This window comes from Phascolarctos cinereus, unplaced genomic scaffold (genome assembly GCF_003287225.1).
Source record: "Phascolarctos cinereus isolate Bilbo 61053 unplaced genomic scaffold, phaCin_HiC Scaffold_5;HRSCAF=322, whole genome shotgun sequence".
In the NCBI taxonomy this organism is placed as follows: domain Eukaryota; kingdom Metazoa; phylum Chordata; class Mammalia; order Diprotodontia; family Phascolarctidae; genus Phascolarctos; species Phascolarctos cinereus.
The window spans coordinates 210794017-210813388 of NW_027555958.1; the positions used below are offsets into that span (position 1 = coordinate 210794017).

The following is a 19372-nucleotide window of genomic DNA, read 5'->3' on the forward strand; positions in this document are numbered from 1 at the left end:
GTTACATTCCTGAAAACACCTAGCATGGTGTCTTGAGCCTAGTAGAAGTGCAATCCTTACTGGTTTGTTGATTGGTAAAACATAGCACATTATACTGAAATGGGAGCAGAAAAGAAGAGAAAATAAGAGCTAGATCATATTGACAATTCCTGTTCTTTGGACAAGCCAATAACCAGCAAAGATTTATATAAAGTCAGTGTCTAACAAATTTCCTGGTGCCAAATATATGTGAGTATATATCACACTGTCAAATTTGTATTTCCTTGGCAGACAATTTTTTTTTAGTAGCATAGGCCCATCCTGAGTCATAGCAATAAGCTGGATTCTGCAGGACAAAAGATAAGCTTTTTAACATTGCTAAATGTACACTGGCCCAATTATAACATCATGTAGTTGACCTTAAGTGCACTATCATCGGGGACAGGCATTTCAGTTGTATAAAGGGGACATGATCTATTTTGTGTTTAATTTCTAATAAGGCCAGGTCAAAGCCATACTGAACAACAAAGCTGCAAGCAATCTGACTGAGAGGACACATTGCTTTGAATTTATTAGAAGAATTACCCAGTTCAATTTAATTCTTAAAGAAGCTGGAGGCTGAAGTGATTTAATGTCTGAGTTCTGGGCTCAAGAATATTTTGGTGGAGTGTTTTTCCATTCCTTAAATAGAGGTTTGATTAATTTTATCTCTTCCACACAGGGTGAAGTTTTTCCAGTTAGGCAGGCATGTAAATTACAATTATAATGGAGAAAAAAAAAAAACTGCATGCAATACAACCGTGATTAATTAAATGCATTTTATTTGCATAAAGCATAGGTGTACTTCAGAAGCCCAATAAATAATGGCAAAGGAACAAAAGTTCCATATATTTTAAGGAATTATTCACTAATCCAAGTAATTCTTTGGGGTAACATGATCAATAGTTAAATGAATCTCAGGGCTTACTGAACTATATTAGACCTTTTAAATTTGGTTCATTTTGAATATTCCTCCCCAAAGAAACATATTACTGGGAAATCTGGAACTTTGGGCAAGTTCAACCCTACAAGAGCTACACTTCACCACCCTCAGAGCAATGCAATGTTTTCTTTAAAACAACTACTGTTTTGAGGTCGTGGGGTAAAGGAGTTCCCAGTTAGACTTAGTTCTTGTCCTGACTCCTCTACCATTGGCTGAAGGACTTTGGGGACAAGCGGGAACCTCTCTGAGATTCAGTTGCTTATTTGTAAAACTGGTGGAGGGATGACTTTCATAGGGTTATGAGACTCAAATAAGATCATGGGTATGAAAGTACTATGAAAACTGAAGAGCCTTTTAAAGATGTGAGCTAGTTATTATTTATTATTTTTGACTACCCAAACAAATACATTATTCAGTGAGATGGGCCAGGTAAAAATCTAAGGAGAGGTCTAAGGGCAGAGAAATAAATTTTCTCAACTGATACAAAAGTCTGAATGAGGAAGAAGAAAGTAGACATCATCAATACCATGCTTGCCTTTTCTCCCCTCAGTGCTTTTGTTCATGATGGGTAGCTGTCTCACCTCTTCTCTGATAATCCCAACATGCTTTAGTTCCTTTGAAATACAGATCAAGTTTCATTTCCATGAAATTTCCCTAACTAATCCCACCTCACTGATTATTCCTCTATCGCATACACTTTCAGCACCAGTATGTACAATGCTTTGTTACTTCATCATACATGATTTGTAATTATTTCCTACTTTGTTCATGCACTTTTTGTCTCTCCAACTAGACTGTAATTTACTGAGCTTCACTAATATCAACCCACAGTGTCAAGTAGTGTTAGGTACAAAGGAATGTGCTAAATAAAAGTGATAATATTAGTCAATTGAGAGAAATTATGCTGTTTCTCAAACATCATTAAAATTAGTAAACCCTTACATTTATTTAGTCAACTGTGCCAACAAGGTATGTAAATTTCATGGTCAACCAAAAGACTGGAGAGTCATTATGGTATAGTAGTTCAGAGTGCTGCACTTGGAATAAGGAAAACCTGGATTCAATTTTTTCCTCTGACATTTGTATGTGACCCTTAATAGGTTATTTAACCTCTCTCAGTTTTCCCACTGTAAAATGAGAGGTTTGGCCTAGATGGTCTCTGAAGTCTCTTAAGACCATCCATAAGTCTATGATCCTATAAACTTGAGTTCATTCTTTTCAAAAAGGGGTACAAATACTAAAACAATATTTTTTAAAAGTTTTTCACAGAAGAAAGTTTCGGTGCTATAATGAGTTGTATGGGTATATCTCTTATGTGGGGCATATCTTTTATGGGGTCAAAGATTTTAGCGTTAAAAGTATCTCGGAAGCCAAATATCCAATCTCTTAATTTTGTAAATGAAGAAACTGAGGTCTAGGAATGTAAAATTATTTCTCAACTTCACACAGGTGCTATGTATGAGGTGAAATTTGAATCTTGAGTCTCTGACTCTAGACCCAACTATCTTTGTACTTTTATACACTTTTTACATGGCTCTCCTCCATGTCCATGATGGCATTGTAAATACACTGCTGTTACAAGGAAAACAACTTTTAATTTTGAAATTAAACTAAAAATGTGAGGAGGAAAATAGGGAAAGAGACAAATCCTGAAGGAATTTGACTTTTACGGAGAAACTATTTAATAATTTCTAGAAGCATATATAAGCTCTCCCACCCATCAAAGGTTTCCTGTGAAAAAGCAAAGTGTCTCCCTTAGAAAGACTGGGTAACAATTAGTTTTGAGAATGAAAAGGCTAGATGAAGAAAGATGGCACTGGAAAAACTGAAATATCAAAAAAAAAAAAAGAACACAGAATGAATATTCTCAAATTTACAATAAGCTAGGAAGCCTTTCAGAAGGGGCAAGGCAGAATGCTATTAAGATAAGAGAAAGTGGAAAAGAAAGCCGTACAAGATTTAAACTGGGAGAGGTTAATTAGAGCAAAACAAAATCTAAACTTTAGTGAATGAGAACTATTCCTCAGAAAATGAGTTCATTTCATTAGTAATAACATCCTTACATGACACTTGTCACCTCCCTCACAGGGCCACAATTTCATTTTTAACTATATTTTTGAACTTCAAGGAGGATGTGGTATGTGTGTATGAATGTTAAATAGGGTTAGAGTTTTTTCTTCTTATCTCCCTTTTCCACTACCATCTGTCTACCCTTAGCATATGGGTATTTTAAAGGTCAATATTAAAGCAATAAATTCTCTATATATACAAAGTAAAGCAAAAAGTACTGCACAAACATTACTACAACTCCTGATGCTAAAAATAGTAAATCTGGTATACACTAAGTGAAATCAAAAACCTGCAGAATCTCAGAGTTAGGTGAGACATCGGAGGCCACATCTAAAGAATTATCTCTTCAAATGTTGGTCAAGTGCCCACTGAAGCTTTTCTTGGAGCCTCAAATGATGTGAACGCATGACTCCCTAAGACAGTCCATTCCACTTCTGGGTAGCTTTAATTTTTAGGAAGTTTTTCTTTACATCGACACAGTAGATATTTATTAAGCACCTATGATGTTCCTGGAACTCTATCAGGATATAGAAATACAATTCAAAGGTGAAAGTCCCTGTAATCCAAGAGCTAACAGGGAGATAGAATATGTTAACTAAAAAGAAAGTACAAGGTCTTCACAAAATAAACGCATAGGGATGGGAAAGGAGGCACTAACAAACTGGGGATTAAGGAAACAACTCTTGAAGGAGATGGCACTTGAGTTTGGCCTTGAAGGGAGCTAGGTATTCAGGGAGGTCAGGAGGCAGAAGTTAGCCTTACTACAACTTCATACTTGTTGACATTAGTTATGACTTGTGGGCAAAGCAGACCAGTAAAATCCTTCCTCTACCTCTCAAAAAAATTTGAAGATGACTATCATGTCCTTCTCTTCTCCCTAGAGTCCTTTCTTCTCCAAGGACAAACATTTCTAGGCTTCTTTAACCACACTCCACTCCATGAATTCTAAAATCCATTGTCACAGGCCTAGTTTTTGAAGTTGATTAGACAAAATACTCCATCTTCTGACTTTATGGCCTTGTACTGGCTACCATCCATGCCTGGAATATTCTGCCTCCTCACCTCCATCTCTTAAGTTTCCCTGGTTTCCTTCATGACTCAGCTCAAATGTAAGCTGGAAAATAAAGGAGGAGGCCCTTCTGCAGGAGGCTCTCCTTGCTCCCTTCACCTAGCCATCCCTTTTTAATTACTTTTATCCATCTATCTATCCACCCATTTATCTATCTCTTACATGAAGCTAGATATTTACACGCTGTCTCCCATTAAAATGTACAACACTTGTGAATAGGGTCTGTGCTTGTTGTTTTGCTTTTTAATGTTATTAGGGTTTCTTTTATGGTTGTTTACTTTCTTTGTAGCCTCAATACTTAGCATATTGCACGACACATAGTTAATGCTTAATTAATGCTTTACAACACACTAATTGACTAAACTTCTTCCTAATTCCTAATTCCCATGGCATGAACTGAAAGCCCTTCACCATCCTAATAGTCCTACACAATAGTCCTGGCCATACAAACCTATGCTTGGCTTATAAATTTTCCACTTATATAACAAATAGTAGACCTAAAAGAAAAGGCAGTTTCCATGTAGGCAAATGCCCATACGTTATTATTTGAAGGAGACCAAGAAGGTCCTTCTGCTCTGAATTCCACACTACCCTGGGGATCATGGTCAGTCAAGAAGCATGTGAAAGTACATGCCAGGTACTGCACTAGGTGCAAGAGGATATGAGTATACACAAATGTTGTGAAATAAATACGGGGACCTTTCATGGGAAAGGTGCTAGCAGCAAGGGGGAATCAGGAAAAACCTGATGTAGGAGATAGCATTTGATCTGCTTTAAAGGAAGAGAGGATTTTAAAAGGCAGAGGTGAAAAGGGAGCACATTTTAGGCATGAGGGGAGACCTATGCAAAGGTGCAAAGACCAGAGAGGGAACGTCACTTGTGAGGAATAGCAAGAAGACCAATGAGGCTGAATGCATGAAGCAGGGAGTAACATAAAATAAGCCTGGAAAGATTGAATTAAGTTGTAAAGGGCTTTATATCATACAGTTGTTTATATTTGATCCGACAGGATAAAATAGAGAGCCTAAAATTTCACCATTAGAGGTTTATTCCTTTGAGTTCCATCCTCTTCTAAAGTTTAAATATTCATGGCAGACATAACTAATTCACTATTAAGTCAGTAAAATCTTATAAGGAATTCATAGGTAAGGTAACTTTACAGAATCTAGGAAGAATCCTGAGCAGCAGTAAAGCACTGAGTACCTGGGGGAAAAGGAAAAAAAGGGAGTGACAAAGACAAATTCAAGACTATTTTATCATTTCGCCTGGGGAAATATCACTTCCTTTAATCATTACCCAAGGAAGGTGATACATGCCAGGTTCAAAAGTGTACATTTAGTGCCCGACTGGAATAAATTGTAATATTTTATTCTAACTCTGGGGCATGTGACAAAAACCTTTAGGAGATTTTTAATGCCTTTATAGCTCACAATGATGTCTTCCTGCCCTGAATCATAGCACTCATATACACTACTCATTTATCAACTGATCACATACTACACTGGTACATGTCATTACTGTTATCTCATATTGTTACTGAACTTTTCATGTTCTTGTCTATCCTTCATCTCCCCCAACTAAATTGTCCTCAAGACAAAGGCAATATTTATACTTTTTAATATCCCGACATAGCACCAAGTACAAAGTTTTGTGTATAGTATGCACTCAATAAATATCTGATTGATTAATTTAAATTTCCTAATCAGAGCCCCAACTATTTAAATATTTGGCATTTTGAATCAACTTACAAGTGCCAGGCATTAATTAATGATGATGATGAGAGCAACTAATTATCCACCTCTTGCTTAACATATTTGAATATTATTTTAACCTATATTTGACTTTGGAAAAACGGTTATGTAAATATTAGAGTTCTGCATCTTGGGAGTAAATTCTGACAGATTTTCACCGAAGTCTGATGGTACTGAGAGACAATGGCATTGTCTAAGATCAGTAGAATGTATCCTGTTTTGGCCTGATCAGATGTCAAAGCCATTTTCATTTATTCAACAAACAGTTTTTAAATTTTGTATGTGAAAGGTGCCATGTGAGCTGATATATGTGCTTGAATATTCCAGATAATTTTGGAATCTTACTCTACACTCTGATTTATTTTATTTATGTTTTTATTTCCATGTGTCATTGAGTTCCACTTGTGAGCACCACATTGGCTATCATTACTTACATTTTCAAAATGTCCCAGGCTTTAAGTCTAAAACTTGCTCTGTTATTAACCCAAGTCATTCAGAAATTTCTTGTTCTATATTGCATCCATCTGTACAGAGAACTACCTTTGGTTTTTTTAAAATAATATCAAATTTCATGAAGGGTTATATAAGCCACAAACAGTGCTAGGATAAGTACCTGTCAGAAGTGGGATTCCTGTATTAGAGGGATGGGAAGAGAAGAACTAGAATACTTAGGGTAGGACCATTTAGTCTCTAAGTCTATGCATTATGTAGACTCTGCAGACTATTTAAGAGCCCATTCACGCCTACCTGCATGCTGTTCATTAATTAACAATGTTAATTTAATACCTGTTTAACAAATAAACCAATTACATAAGTTAAAGTAAGTTTAAATTAAATTTAAAGAAATTAGCTGTTAATTGTGACTTATTTTACTCACACGACCTCTTTTACAGCCTACTTTACTGAATATGGGCACATCACCTCTCTGTACCTCAATTTCCTTATCTATAAAATGAGAGTGTTGGCCAGATGATCATTTAGGTTCTTCCAAGTTCTAACATTCTATAACTCTTGTATTCCTAAGGATGAAATTTTTTTTTAAGTTGGCCCACATGTAGCATTCTTCATTCTGTTCCCATTTTTATCTCTATCAGAACTTCTTAATTCCAAACTTCATGACAGTTTAGCTCATTCGATTACATTTTTAACTACATGCCTTTCAATGATGTTTGGCCAATCTCTCATTACATCTATCAAACAAATCATTTTCCTTTCACATTCCAGACTAATGGTCTTTCTTTTTCTATGTTTAATTCAGCATGAAGTAGACTATGAAAATTTATATATATATATATATATATATATATATATATATACGTGTGTGTATATATATATATGTGTATATATATATATATATGTGTATATATATATATATATATATATACATACATACACACACACACACACACACACACACATATACACATTTGAACAGCTATTCTTCAACTTCCAGTCTTAAAGGCAATCAAAGGTTAAAAGATTTGTAGGAATTTGAATTCAAGTCTTCCAACCTCCAAGAGTCAACTCTCTTAACACTGTCAGGCTGCCTCTCTAAATATTTACCAAATATGATCAACAAATATGTATTTTGAAAATTGGAGTGAAGAGCTAAGTAATTTTATAGTTTCCTTCTGAGGTTTCTGGAGGAGAATTAGATTTTTTAAAATGCACTTGCTCCTCTTGCTATCTATTTATTTATTTTTCTGGAGAATCAATCTTTGTGCAACTAATGATGCCTGGTGAGACTGTGTTATTTCCAAAATGACTCAGTTACTGAAGATGTGGTGACTTTGTAAGTTAATAATATTCCAATCCTCAAACTGCAACTGAAGGACCATCTAATAGGCAATGGCCACTTTTTACTCCATTACGCAGCCTGGCATGATTACTTGGTACTAGTCTGATGAATCAAATGGCTGATAAAAATCATTAATGTCAAATACTTAACAAGTAGTTGCCAAAATCACTTTATTACTATTTAGAAGATGCTATAAGAGAAATTGGTAATTTCTTAGACTATAATAATAATTTTGCTTAACTTGACAGTAATCACAGTAATTGATGTCTGATGACAGGTTCCTGTGATACTTATGCTTTGCATGATAATCACATTAACATAGGATTTTTGTATTATTTTAAGGCCCCCAAAATATATCTTCTTCAAGAAAAAATTAGCATAACTTCAGAAGATGAGAGAAGCAGTATAACCAAAAAGAAAAAAAAAAACTAAGAATGCATGAATTCAATAAACACAGGCTAAAGTAAGTAAAAATGAGGGGGGAAAAATGATTAAGCAATCCATTCAGGCAGCTAAATATGGTTACAGCACTGGACATGGAGTCAGGAAGACCTGAGTTCAAACCTAGCCTCAGACACTTACTAGATGTGACCCGGGCAAGTCACTTAACTCCCGTTGCCTCAGTTTCCTCACCTGTAAAATGCATTGGAGAAGGAAATAGAAAACTACTCCAGTATCTAAGCCAAGAAAACCCCAAATGGGGTCACAAAGAGTTGGACACAACTGAAAAATAACACAACAACAAAGCAGCTTATTTCGGGCTGAGGAGGTGGGGGGTGGGGGTGGGGAGGGAGAGATGCATTATGTGAGGAGTCTGAGAAAACACATAATTTACTCTAGTAGCAGGAAGTCTAGGGAAGATGGTAGTGACCAAATGATGAAAACCAGAGAGTAGTATTATAACCCAATGCATTGTCCCTGTTGATTTAAGAGAAAACAGCTACATACCTACAATAAGAACCATAAGGACCTGTAAATTAGGAAGTGATAATTATGAAAATGTTATATTTGAAGTCAGAAGACCTGGGGTCAATTCCCAGCATCAACATTTATAGTTGTTTGACTTTGGGCAAGACTTAACCTCTGTAAGCCTCAGTTTCCTCATCTGTAAAATACGTGTATTACTTATCACAAGGCCGACATGAGGAAAGTCTTCGTGTCAATCTCTGACAAGGCTGGCATGAGAAAAGCCCTCTATAAATTATTATTATCCTTGTAACAGAAAGGGCCTTTGTCATGGCAAAAATCTAGGCTGGGAATAAGAGGGAGAGACACTAAAAATACTGGTTACCAGCAAGCAGTGTGATATGGTATCCAAATTTGTTAAATGATACCCAAGTTAACTATAGGACATAACCCAGGTATTCCTGGCTCCAAGGCCATATCTCTATATTCACTATGCCATGCCATCAGACCTGCTTCTAATACATACTAGACATATGGCCATGGATAAATCACTCAATCTCTCAGTACATTAGGTAATTCTAAGACTATAATTTGTAGAAAAGGTACTAACCTGCACTGGTAGAAGGAGTTTCCTGACTGAGGAAAAGTATATCAATGACATGAAAAGCCCAATATCTATTCCGAATACCCAAGTAGTTCTCATTATAGCTCATGTTGAATGTAGTTACCAGGTAGCAAACACCATATCTATTGCTCCTTGGAGCTTTCTGAAGCCATGCTAGTGCTGAGGTAGATGATCATCTTCCAGGTGAAGCCTCAGCTAACTAAGTAAGGAGGACTCTGGCAAGTGTCTTGCCAGCAATGACTTAAAGAGACCTCCCTCCTCTCCTTTCCCCCTCCGTACTCCGTGGGATTGTCACAAGATAATCCATTTCCTTTTCCTTTATAGAAATTGACAATGGAGGCATCCTGATACTCTTGCCATATAATCCAGAAGATTTCAGTCAGCTTTTGTATAAGCAGTGGACCAAATGGAACAGAATCCACACCAGGTGATTTGCCACACAACAGGAGCTTAATGACATTCAAAACCTCTTCTTCAGCTGGAACTTTAGCTAGAGAGGGACAGACTTTTAACCTGAAATATATGGTCAGTGGCTTCAGCATTGGTTGATGATGGTTTGTCGAGAACACTGTGGAAGGGTTCATCACAACTCTCCGGGATCATGTCCTTATCACTAATCAGTGTGGCTCCATCAGGGCTGAGTTGAGATGCATTATAGGTCTTTGGCCATAAATAGCCTTCAGGTCAGCACTGAATTGTTACTATTGGTGTAAAACTGAATTTCATCTGCCTTCTGACTAAGCCAAGAATCCTGCATTTCTCTGAGCTTGCACTTTATTTTGATGGAGTTAAATGCTGCCTTCAGAGAAGGATACACTATCCTACCAGTAAACCCTGTGGAGCTCTTATTTTTCTTTTAGCAGCACTTTGTTTAGTCAAGAGATGGAGTGTCAATTTTGTGGAACAGCAAGGAATGCAATGTCAGTTGACTGAAAACTACATTGCAGGAGGGCATGTATAAGAAGACTGGAAATGTAGGGTGGTGCTAGGTTACGAAAAGCTTTGAACACCTGCTTAATCCTGGAGGCCACTGGAGTTTTTTGAGTAGAGAGGTGACATGGTCAGACCTATGCTTCAGGAAAATCAATTTAGTGACTGAATGGGGGATGGATTCAAGTGGGGAAAAGACAAGGTAGGCAGACCCATCAGCAGGCTATTGCAATAGTCCAGGCATGAGGTGCTGAGGGCCTGCACTAGAACGATGGTAGTGTCAGAGGAGAGAAGTGGGCTTCTTCAAGAGATGTTTCAAAGCAGAAATCAACAGGCCTTGGCAACAGATTGAATATGGGAAGTAAGAGACAGTGAGGAATCCAGGACGACTCACTGGTTATAGAATGGTATTGCTCTATACAGCAATGGGGGAAAGGGGAAAGACAGGGTTTAAGGGGGAAAATAATACTCATTTTACAGACAAGGACACTGAAGCAAAATGAGATCAAGTCACTTGTCCACAGCCACATAGCTACTAAGTGTTAAAGCTGATATTTAAAACCATGAGTACTGACTGCAAGTCCAGTGCCCTTTCCTCTAAACCATTCTAACTCTTAAAATGTGCATCAATTTCTTGATGTCATACAAATTCTGTAAGTACCTAAATGATATATGGAGAGAGGTATATGATCATAATTACAACAGTACTTTGTCTCATAGTTTAATTTTGCAAACATAGCATAAATTTTCAAGCAGAGGAGTTGGAGGAAGGGAAGGGGAGGGGAGGCAGGTTTGTCTAAAATGACAGGGGGAAAGAAAGGCCCAAATCCTATTGACTCCCTATAGCCATTGATGGAAACTTTGTAAAAGAGATAAGTATTTCTAATCTTCTATAAATGACAGCATAATGCAATTTTATCAGTATAGAATTAAGCAACATAATCTACATATGCTGTAGAACAATAATGGTCACATTTATTAAAAAATCAGCCATGTCTCAAAACCTGGAAGAGATATCAGTAGCAGAGCCTTCACTTAATAAAGGAATATATACTATTTAACTAGAGGAAAAATCATCTTCCTGTGTTCAAATGTGGCCTCAGACATTTCGTAGCTATGTGAGCCTAGGCAATTCATTCAACTCTATTTGCCTCAGTTTTTTCATCTGTAAAATGAGCTGGAGAAGGAAATGGCAAACCACTCCAGTATCTTTGCCAAGAAAATCCCAAACGGGATCACACAAAGAGTCAGCTATGACTGAAAAACGACTAAAAAATAACAAATATAAAGGTAAACTATCATCATCATCATCATCATCATCATCACTATTGTTATTTCTATTAAGATTTCCTCATTTTGAAATGCAAATTAAAACAACTCTGAGATACCACATCACATCTATCAGAATGGCTAATATGACAAAAAATAGAAAATGATAAATGTTGGAGGAGATGTGGGAAAATTGGAACACTAATGCATTGTTGGTGGAGTTGTAAACTGATCCAACCATTCTGGAGAACAATTTGGAACTATGCCCAAAGGGCTTGCATACCCTTTGAGCCAGCAATACCACTTCTAGGTCTGTAATATTTATAGCAGCTCTTTTTATGGTGACAAAAAATTGGAAACTGTGGGAATGCCCATCAATTGGGGAATGGCTAAACAAGTTGTGGTATATGAATGTAATGGAATACTACTGTTCCATAAGAAATAAATCAGAGAGATTTCAGGGAAAAAATGGAAAGGCTTACATGAACTGCTGAGTGAAGTGAGCAGAACCAGGAGACCACTGTACATAGTAACAGCAACATCGTGCAATGATCAATTATGATAGACTTAACTCTTCTCAGCAATGCAATGATCCAAGACAATTCCAAGGGACTTGTGATGGAAAATGCTAACTACATCCAGAGAAAGAACTATAGAGTCTGAATGCAGAGCAAAGCATACTATTTTCACTTTTTTTGTTGTTTTGTATTGTTTCTTTCTTGTGGTTTTCCCCTTTTGTTCTGGTTCTTCTTTCACAACATGACTAATGTGGAAATATGTTTAACACGATTCTACATGTATAACCTCTATTAGATTGCTTACTGTCTTGGGGAGGGGGAAGGGAAGGAAGAAATCTTACACAAATTAATTCTGAAAACTATCTTTACATGTAATTGGGAAAAAACACTATTAAGAAAAAAGATTTCCTCATTTTATAGCTTAAAAGATAATGAAAACATTGAATATTACAGCGTAGAAGACCTTGGTTAAATCTAGTCATTGCTACCTTCGTGATATCTCTCAATTAGTCCCTTTTTCTCCATTCACTGTCCCACTTCAGGCTCTCCTCATTTCTTGGCTGGCCCATTGCAATACCCTCTTAATTTGCCTATCTGGCTCAAGCTTCCCTCTATCTCAATCTATCCTCCACTCAGTCACCAAAGTGATTTTCCTAAAGTACAGGACTAATCATGTCACCACCACCCCCTCAACCTCCGCCAATAAATTCCAACAGCTCCCTCTACTACCTTCAGTATCAACTACTCTTTTCCAGTCTTCTTACAATTGACAGCCTTCCACAAACTCTATGACCCAACAATTCTGGTCTACCCGCCATTCTTTTATTCTACACTCTATCTCCCATCTCCATGTCTTTGTACACATAGTCCCCCATGCTTGGAATTCTCTTTCTCCTCACCTCCACCTCTTAGCTTCCGTCAAAATGTAGCTTAAATCCTAACTTCTATAGGAGGCATCCCCACAAATCCCAATGCTAGTGCCTTTTCCACTGAGATTACCTTGCATCTTCTCTATATATTATCTTTTATGTACCCAATTATTTACATATTGTCTCCTCTGCTAGAGCGTAAGCTAAAGGACAAAAGTTTTGGGGTTTCTCTTTTTCTTTGTGTACCTATTATATACCTTTGTATGTCTATTTGCTTCCTGGTACATTTGTTGTTGTTCAGGTGTTTCAGTCATGTCCAACTCTTTGTGACCTCATTTGGCTTTTTCTCAGCAGATCCTGGAGTGGTTTGCCAATTCCTTCTCCAGCTCATTTTATAGATGAGAAAACAGAGGCAAATAGGGTTAAGTGATCTGTCGAGGGTCATACAGCTAGTAAGTGTGTGAGGCCAGATTTTGAACTCAGCAAAACAAGTCTTCCTGACTTCGGGCCTGACACTCTATCCACTGTACTACCTAGCTGTCCTTCCAGGTACATAGTAAGTGCTTAATGCTTTTGGCTGACCAACTGAAATGCTCTGTGGGTTGTATAAGAGTGTGTGACATCACACACAATCATCATTTTCAGCAGAGTATGCAGTATCCCATAGCTAGTTTTTAATGGATGATCACTAAGTTAAATATCATCCATTAAAAACTAGCCATGGGATACTGAGAGCTACAAAAAGTTTTTAATATACTGAATCTGCTATGAAAAGCAATAAGTCTTTCTAAATGGCACTTCTTAGCCTGTCAATCCTCTACACTAAGAGGATTATTTTTATATAGTGTGCATCATTTAGCAAATGACTAACACAGCTCCGTTTAACTAAACAGAATTTTCATAAACCAAGTTGCCCTTAAAACCATTTCACCGCAAAGGCATGCCAAAGAAAAAGAGATAGCTAAGTCCATTCACGTAAATATTTATACCTCCCCACTCCAAAGGTGGACATAACAAGAGGATACTGAGAAGATAGAAAAGTAGCATGAGGTCAGAGACAGGGTCAGGTTTAGAGTCAGGAATACATGGATTTAAGCCCTGTCCCAATACATCCTAATCATCACCATCTTCACCGATATGATGACAACTCATTTGTATATGGAGCACTAAGGTTAGCCAGATACTTTACCTGAATTATTTCATTTGATTCTCAAACTCTATAGACATGTGCTATTATTATCTCCATGTTACAGATGAGGAAATGGAGGCTAAAAGAGTTTAAGGATCAAGGATTAAGGGTCTTTGACCAAGGTTAAAGAACCAGTCAATGTCTGAGGTAGAATCTGAAAAGGGGTCTTTCTGACAAGGGAAGTCCAGTGCTCTATGCCCCACTGCTTCACACACTGACTGACCATGGGCAAAGCACTTAACTTCTCAGTCTCCCTGACAACTCTCTAAGAGGAAAAGAATGTGAAAGAATATTAGTTCCTTGATGATGGAGATGATGCCATTTTTCTCTTCAGGTCTCCAGAATCAAAAAAGTACTGGATACATGTTAAGCATTTAATAAATTCTTTTTTGAATAAATGAATGAAGTGACAGACACATTGTTGATATGTGTTATTAGAGGGGAGTTGCTGATACTGATAAACTAACTCACAGATCCAGACCAGAAAAAAACAAACCAAAAACAAAAATAACTAACAAGCTGTAAGCTTCCCTTGTTCCATGTAATTTATAATGCCTGCAACCAAAATAATATATTTGCTGTAATCAATAACAGACTAATGAAAATATGGGCCTCTTAGATCTTTACTTAGAAAACTAAAAACATTCATTGATTTCCATTTTAAAATAACTTCAAAAGAAAATTACTTTCATATCACAAAACAAAACAAAAAAGAACCAAATATGACATTTTTGTTCACTAGTGGAAAGTTTCTTATATTTGCATATTTTAAAAGGAAAATTTCAAAACTAAATGCATGACAGCATTCTCAGTCTTGCCAGCAAATGTCTGTTTCAGACAGTAGCCACAGTCTGACCAGCTATGACTTTTTTAACAAATAGGTGCTTTCTCTTGCTTCAGACCCTGCTCACACAAATGTTTCAGATCAAAATAAAAAAAAAAAATTTACCCCCAGGAATCTAAGAAGCAGTGCCCCAAATTGTTTTAAAGCAAATCCCTATTATATGAACCATTCTAATTTGCGATGATTCTATGGACAATTTTCAATGTATTCTGCCTTCAGTACACACCTGGAAAAATGTCTACTGTTTTTTACACTATAAAAGGATCTGGCCTTTTTCAATCGGGTACACAGCTGGAGATATAATAAAGCCTTGGCTGTATGATTTACTTGGTAAATGTCACATGTTCTATAAATTATCTTTCCTTAGAAAAAAAAAACACCTTGAATTTACTCCACGCTACAATGCATAGAAAGGAACGAGGATGATGAATACATTTTCTAATTAAAACCTAATATCTGGCATGAACAGAAAAAGGACTGTGTGATTATTGTAGATAGGTATATAAGGAACTACTCAAGTTTATAAAATTTAGGATGATCGGGCTGTACTGAAATTGCTTGGCTCCAAGCCAAACTGTTTCCTATACTATATTGCAGGGTGGGAAGAAGGGAAAGTTAGGGAGAATCATTGAGTCCTTATTCCCTAATCTTAGTTCCTAGATGTTTCGTCTCCTTCTATCCTTGTTTTATACAGAATAGATCTCATATAGAATGCTCAGAGGAAAATAAAACTCCCCAAAGCCAACTATAGAATTGTAATTCCTATTAATATCAAATAGGTTATATGGAGGGAGGGAGAACTACTTTGCATGGTACTTTACACTTTTCATCACCATGTTTTTGTTTCCAAAATATATAGAAGCCTTTGTAAAGTAGTATGATGTATACAGGGCTACATAATAACAATAATCACTATTATCATTATAATTATTATCATTATTTACCTACTACTCTAAGGTTTTAAGAATTTTTAATACACTGTCTTATTTGAATTATTTCATATTTCATGATATATCTGATACACTATCACAGTGACTCTATGAGGAAGTTCATGTAGGCATTATCCTCCCCATTTTACAGATGAGGAAACTTAGGCTAATTCTATTAAATAACTTGCTTAGGATCACAAAGCCAGTAAGTGCTGAAGGCCAAATTCAAACCCAAGGTTTCCTGACTCCTATCCACTACCCATGTGGCCTCTCCTATGTAGCATAGTGGCTAGAGTACTAGACTTGGGAATCAAGAAGACTGGATTTCAAATCTGGCCCCTTCAGCTAACTTGTGACCACAGATAAGTCACTAAATCTTTTTCAGCTCCATTTTATAAATGAGCATAATAACAGCTATAATATCTACTTTACGGGGTTTCTAAAAGGCTCAAATAAGCTAATATGAGTGAATTAGTTTTCAAATTTTAAGGTGCTATATGAATGTCAAGTATTAATCAAACTTCTTGGAACCTGTCAATCAATCAACAAGCATTTATTCAGCACCTACTATGAACCAGATAATATGTGAGGTTCTGGGAATACAAAACAAGAATGAAATAGTCTCTACACTCCAGGTGCTTATATTCTACTAGGACAGGGGTGGGGAACCTGAGGCCTCAAGGCCACATGTGGCCCTCTAGTCCTCAAGTGTGGCCCTTCAACTCAATCCAACCTTCACAGAACAAATCTCGTTAATAAAAGGATTTGTTCTGTAAAACTTTGACTCAGTCAACAGGCTGTACACAAAAACCTAGAAGGCCACATGTGGCCTCAAGGTCGCAGGTTCCCCACCCCTGTAGTAGGAGAAACAACATGTCCTGCAAGCACAAAATATGAAGTAATTTCATACAGCAAGAAGATTCAATTTCAGAAATACAAAAAATACCACTCCGGGTTTTTAGAATAAATGAAAAAATATGAGTCAGGTTAAAATTCAACAGGATAAGTAAATTTCTGATTAAAGAAAAATTACCTTGTCTGTATCCACTTTTCCTTTGATAAATTCTAGCTTCCAGAACTGCAATGCTTGCTCCAATGTTAAGCCAATTCCCTTCAGGAAAAGACCATATTGCATTCGGCCACCATGCCGAAGATGATGATGTTCTCGCAAAGCTTTATGCAGCTGACGCATACAAAGAGGGAATGATTTCATTGCAAGCTGTAAGGAAAATAATTTGTGGCTATGAGGAAGATTAACTACTTGACTTATAATATTTATCTATAGGAATTATAAATTCATTCTAGTTGGAAAAAATAAGAATTAAAAAGATACATTGAAGATTCCCTGTGATTACAGAGATAGACAGACAGATAGATAGATAGGTAGATAGATAGATAGATAGACAGACAGACAGACAGATATGGTTTCTAATCACAGCCACACAGTTAAAGCTAAAAAGCACATGCTGTACTAGAGTAAAAGACAATAAACATAATAATATAGGCCAATCTTACATCTGGAGCCAAAAACACTATTAAATTTCACTGCCACTCTAAGTCACATTGCCCTAGTTTCAACACTCAAATCTATTCCTTTTTAATTGAACAAAAAAGCAAGACTAGTATGGCATTTTTCCTGCAAAAGAAAAAAAAAGTACCTTCTTGTTTGAGCACAAAAAGTATAAACAGTCAGAGCAGCTGTCAATAAAATTAATAAGGATCCAGCTCTATTCCCTTACTTTAAAGGGTTATCTTTTCCTTTCAAAAAGCAACTAGAAATGAAGGCTCAGGTCATTCACCCAGCAATACACAAGAGGCACAGACCTCAGAAAGGTGTGAGACTGATGAAATAGTTGTTTCAGAAGATTAAAGGATGGACAAGTTAGAATGAGTTCCAACTAACCTGTGTGAGGATGGTAATCAATTCTATTCCCATTTCTGGGAATCTTAAAAGTAAGCACTTTATTACAGTATTTGAAGGCAATAGGTTGGATGTGAACCCTGGCTCATTTCTATAAGCATTCAAAATTTTCTCTTATGTGGTTCACCTCATTATGATTCAATTTAACTTCCTTTTCACTCAAAATTCAGTATATTTTTAATTAGTATATGTGACAGGATGATAAGTCCAGTATATTTGTTTATTAATTAATCACTCTATTCCTGAGATTTCTTTCTAGCTTTTTCCTTTTTTTGGGGGGGGGAGAGGAAAGGATGAGGATAAGGGAGTAATTCAAGGTAGATGAATGGACTGCTGCCTAGGAATAGCAGATATCCTGCAAGATTCTTAAAGAATTCATTGTTTCTACCACACAACCTTGCTTCCTTAGGTATGAGGTGGACTGAGGTTCTGAGATCCCTTCCAGCTCTGTAATCCTAAGAAATAGTCTATGTGTCTACAGATCTAGAGTAGTTTGGTGGAAATGTATTCTACATTACTACAGTGGCATTCCAAGGATACATGTCTATGATTGTGGAAATTTTAATTTCTTCTTATCCAAATGTATAAAATCTTTGTTTCAAAATATGAATGCCATTTACCTAGCATATCTCCAGGATATTTCACTCAAGGAATACTATTTAAATTGCTCTTTTTTTTTTAAATTCAGATCTGTGATTTCATCAGTACAGTAAGGAAACTCCCATTACCGATGCAGATCAACAACTGTTTGGTAATCTATAATTTCACCTCACTTAGAGGTGAAGGGACTTACACCAGGTCACAAAGATATGTGTCAAAGATCAGGACTTGAACAGTAGTCTTCTTAACTCTAAAATTACATCTCTACCTATTCCTTCTCATATGATTAAATTCTGCTTAAAAACAGCTTTTTACCTCACTCTAAGGGGGAAAAAAAGGTTACTAGGTATAAGAAATTTAATCATCTTGAACACTTTTGGAAAAAGTTTTTTCTTTCTGATAAATTATTCTAAATATGTTCTTATAAAAATTAATCCTTTTGTTAAAGAATGCCCGTATATCTTCTATATTTCCAGAACTTAGCACAATGCCTAGCACATAGTAGACACTTAGTAAATGCTCACTGATTGATTTACATGAAAAACAAATTAGATTCTAAAGGACATGGTACTCACAGAATCAAGCTGATCCAGTGAAATTTTTCCCATATTTCCTTGTGTATTGTAATCTTGACCAACATAGGAATGACTAGGGTAAAAGAACACACATGAAAATATTAAGATTTTTATCTACACTATGCAGGTTGTTTCAAGTGAAAATTTAAACTTCTGTAAAGGTTAAATTCAAAATTATACAATATTTCACATAGAAACCTCAGCATTAATAATGATAACTAATTCACAACCTTCTTAAATAGTACATGCCCTTTAACACAGTGTTATCATTATTAAGCTTATACCCCAAAGTGATTAAAGTGATTTAAGAGGTAAAGGATCCAAATGTACAAAACGGCTCATAGTGCATTTTTTTTTTTACTGAACATCACCAGAAACAAAGTAGATACCCATCAGTTGCGAATGGCTGCACAAACTGGATTATAATACATGCCAAAATGGTTGAACTGAGAAAAACCTAGGAAAATGCTGTATGAACTGATGCAGAGTGAAATGTGTAGAATCAAGAGAACAATTCATGCACTGATTGCAACACTGTAAAGGACAAA

General features: G+C 36.3%; 1 protein-coding gene across 1 annotated transcript in view; it reads right to left on the minus strand.

Moving 5' to 3' along the window:
- The window catches only part of PRIM2 (DNA primase subunit 2), a 351568-nt gene that overhangs the window by 97608 nt on the left and 234588 nt on the right, over positions 1-19372 (minus strand). Inside the window, 2 exon segments of the mRNA XM_078155303.1 lie at positions 16762-16947; positions 18825-18897. Of these exon segments, the coding sequence (XP_078011429.1) occupies positions 16762-16947; positions 18825-18897 (259 nt within the window).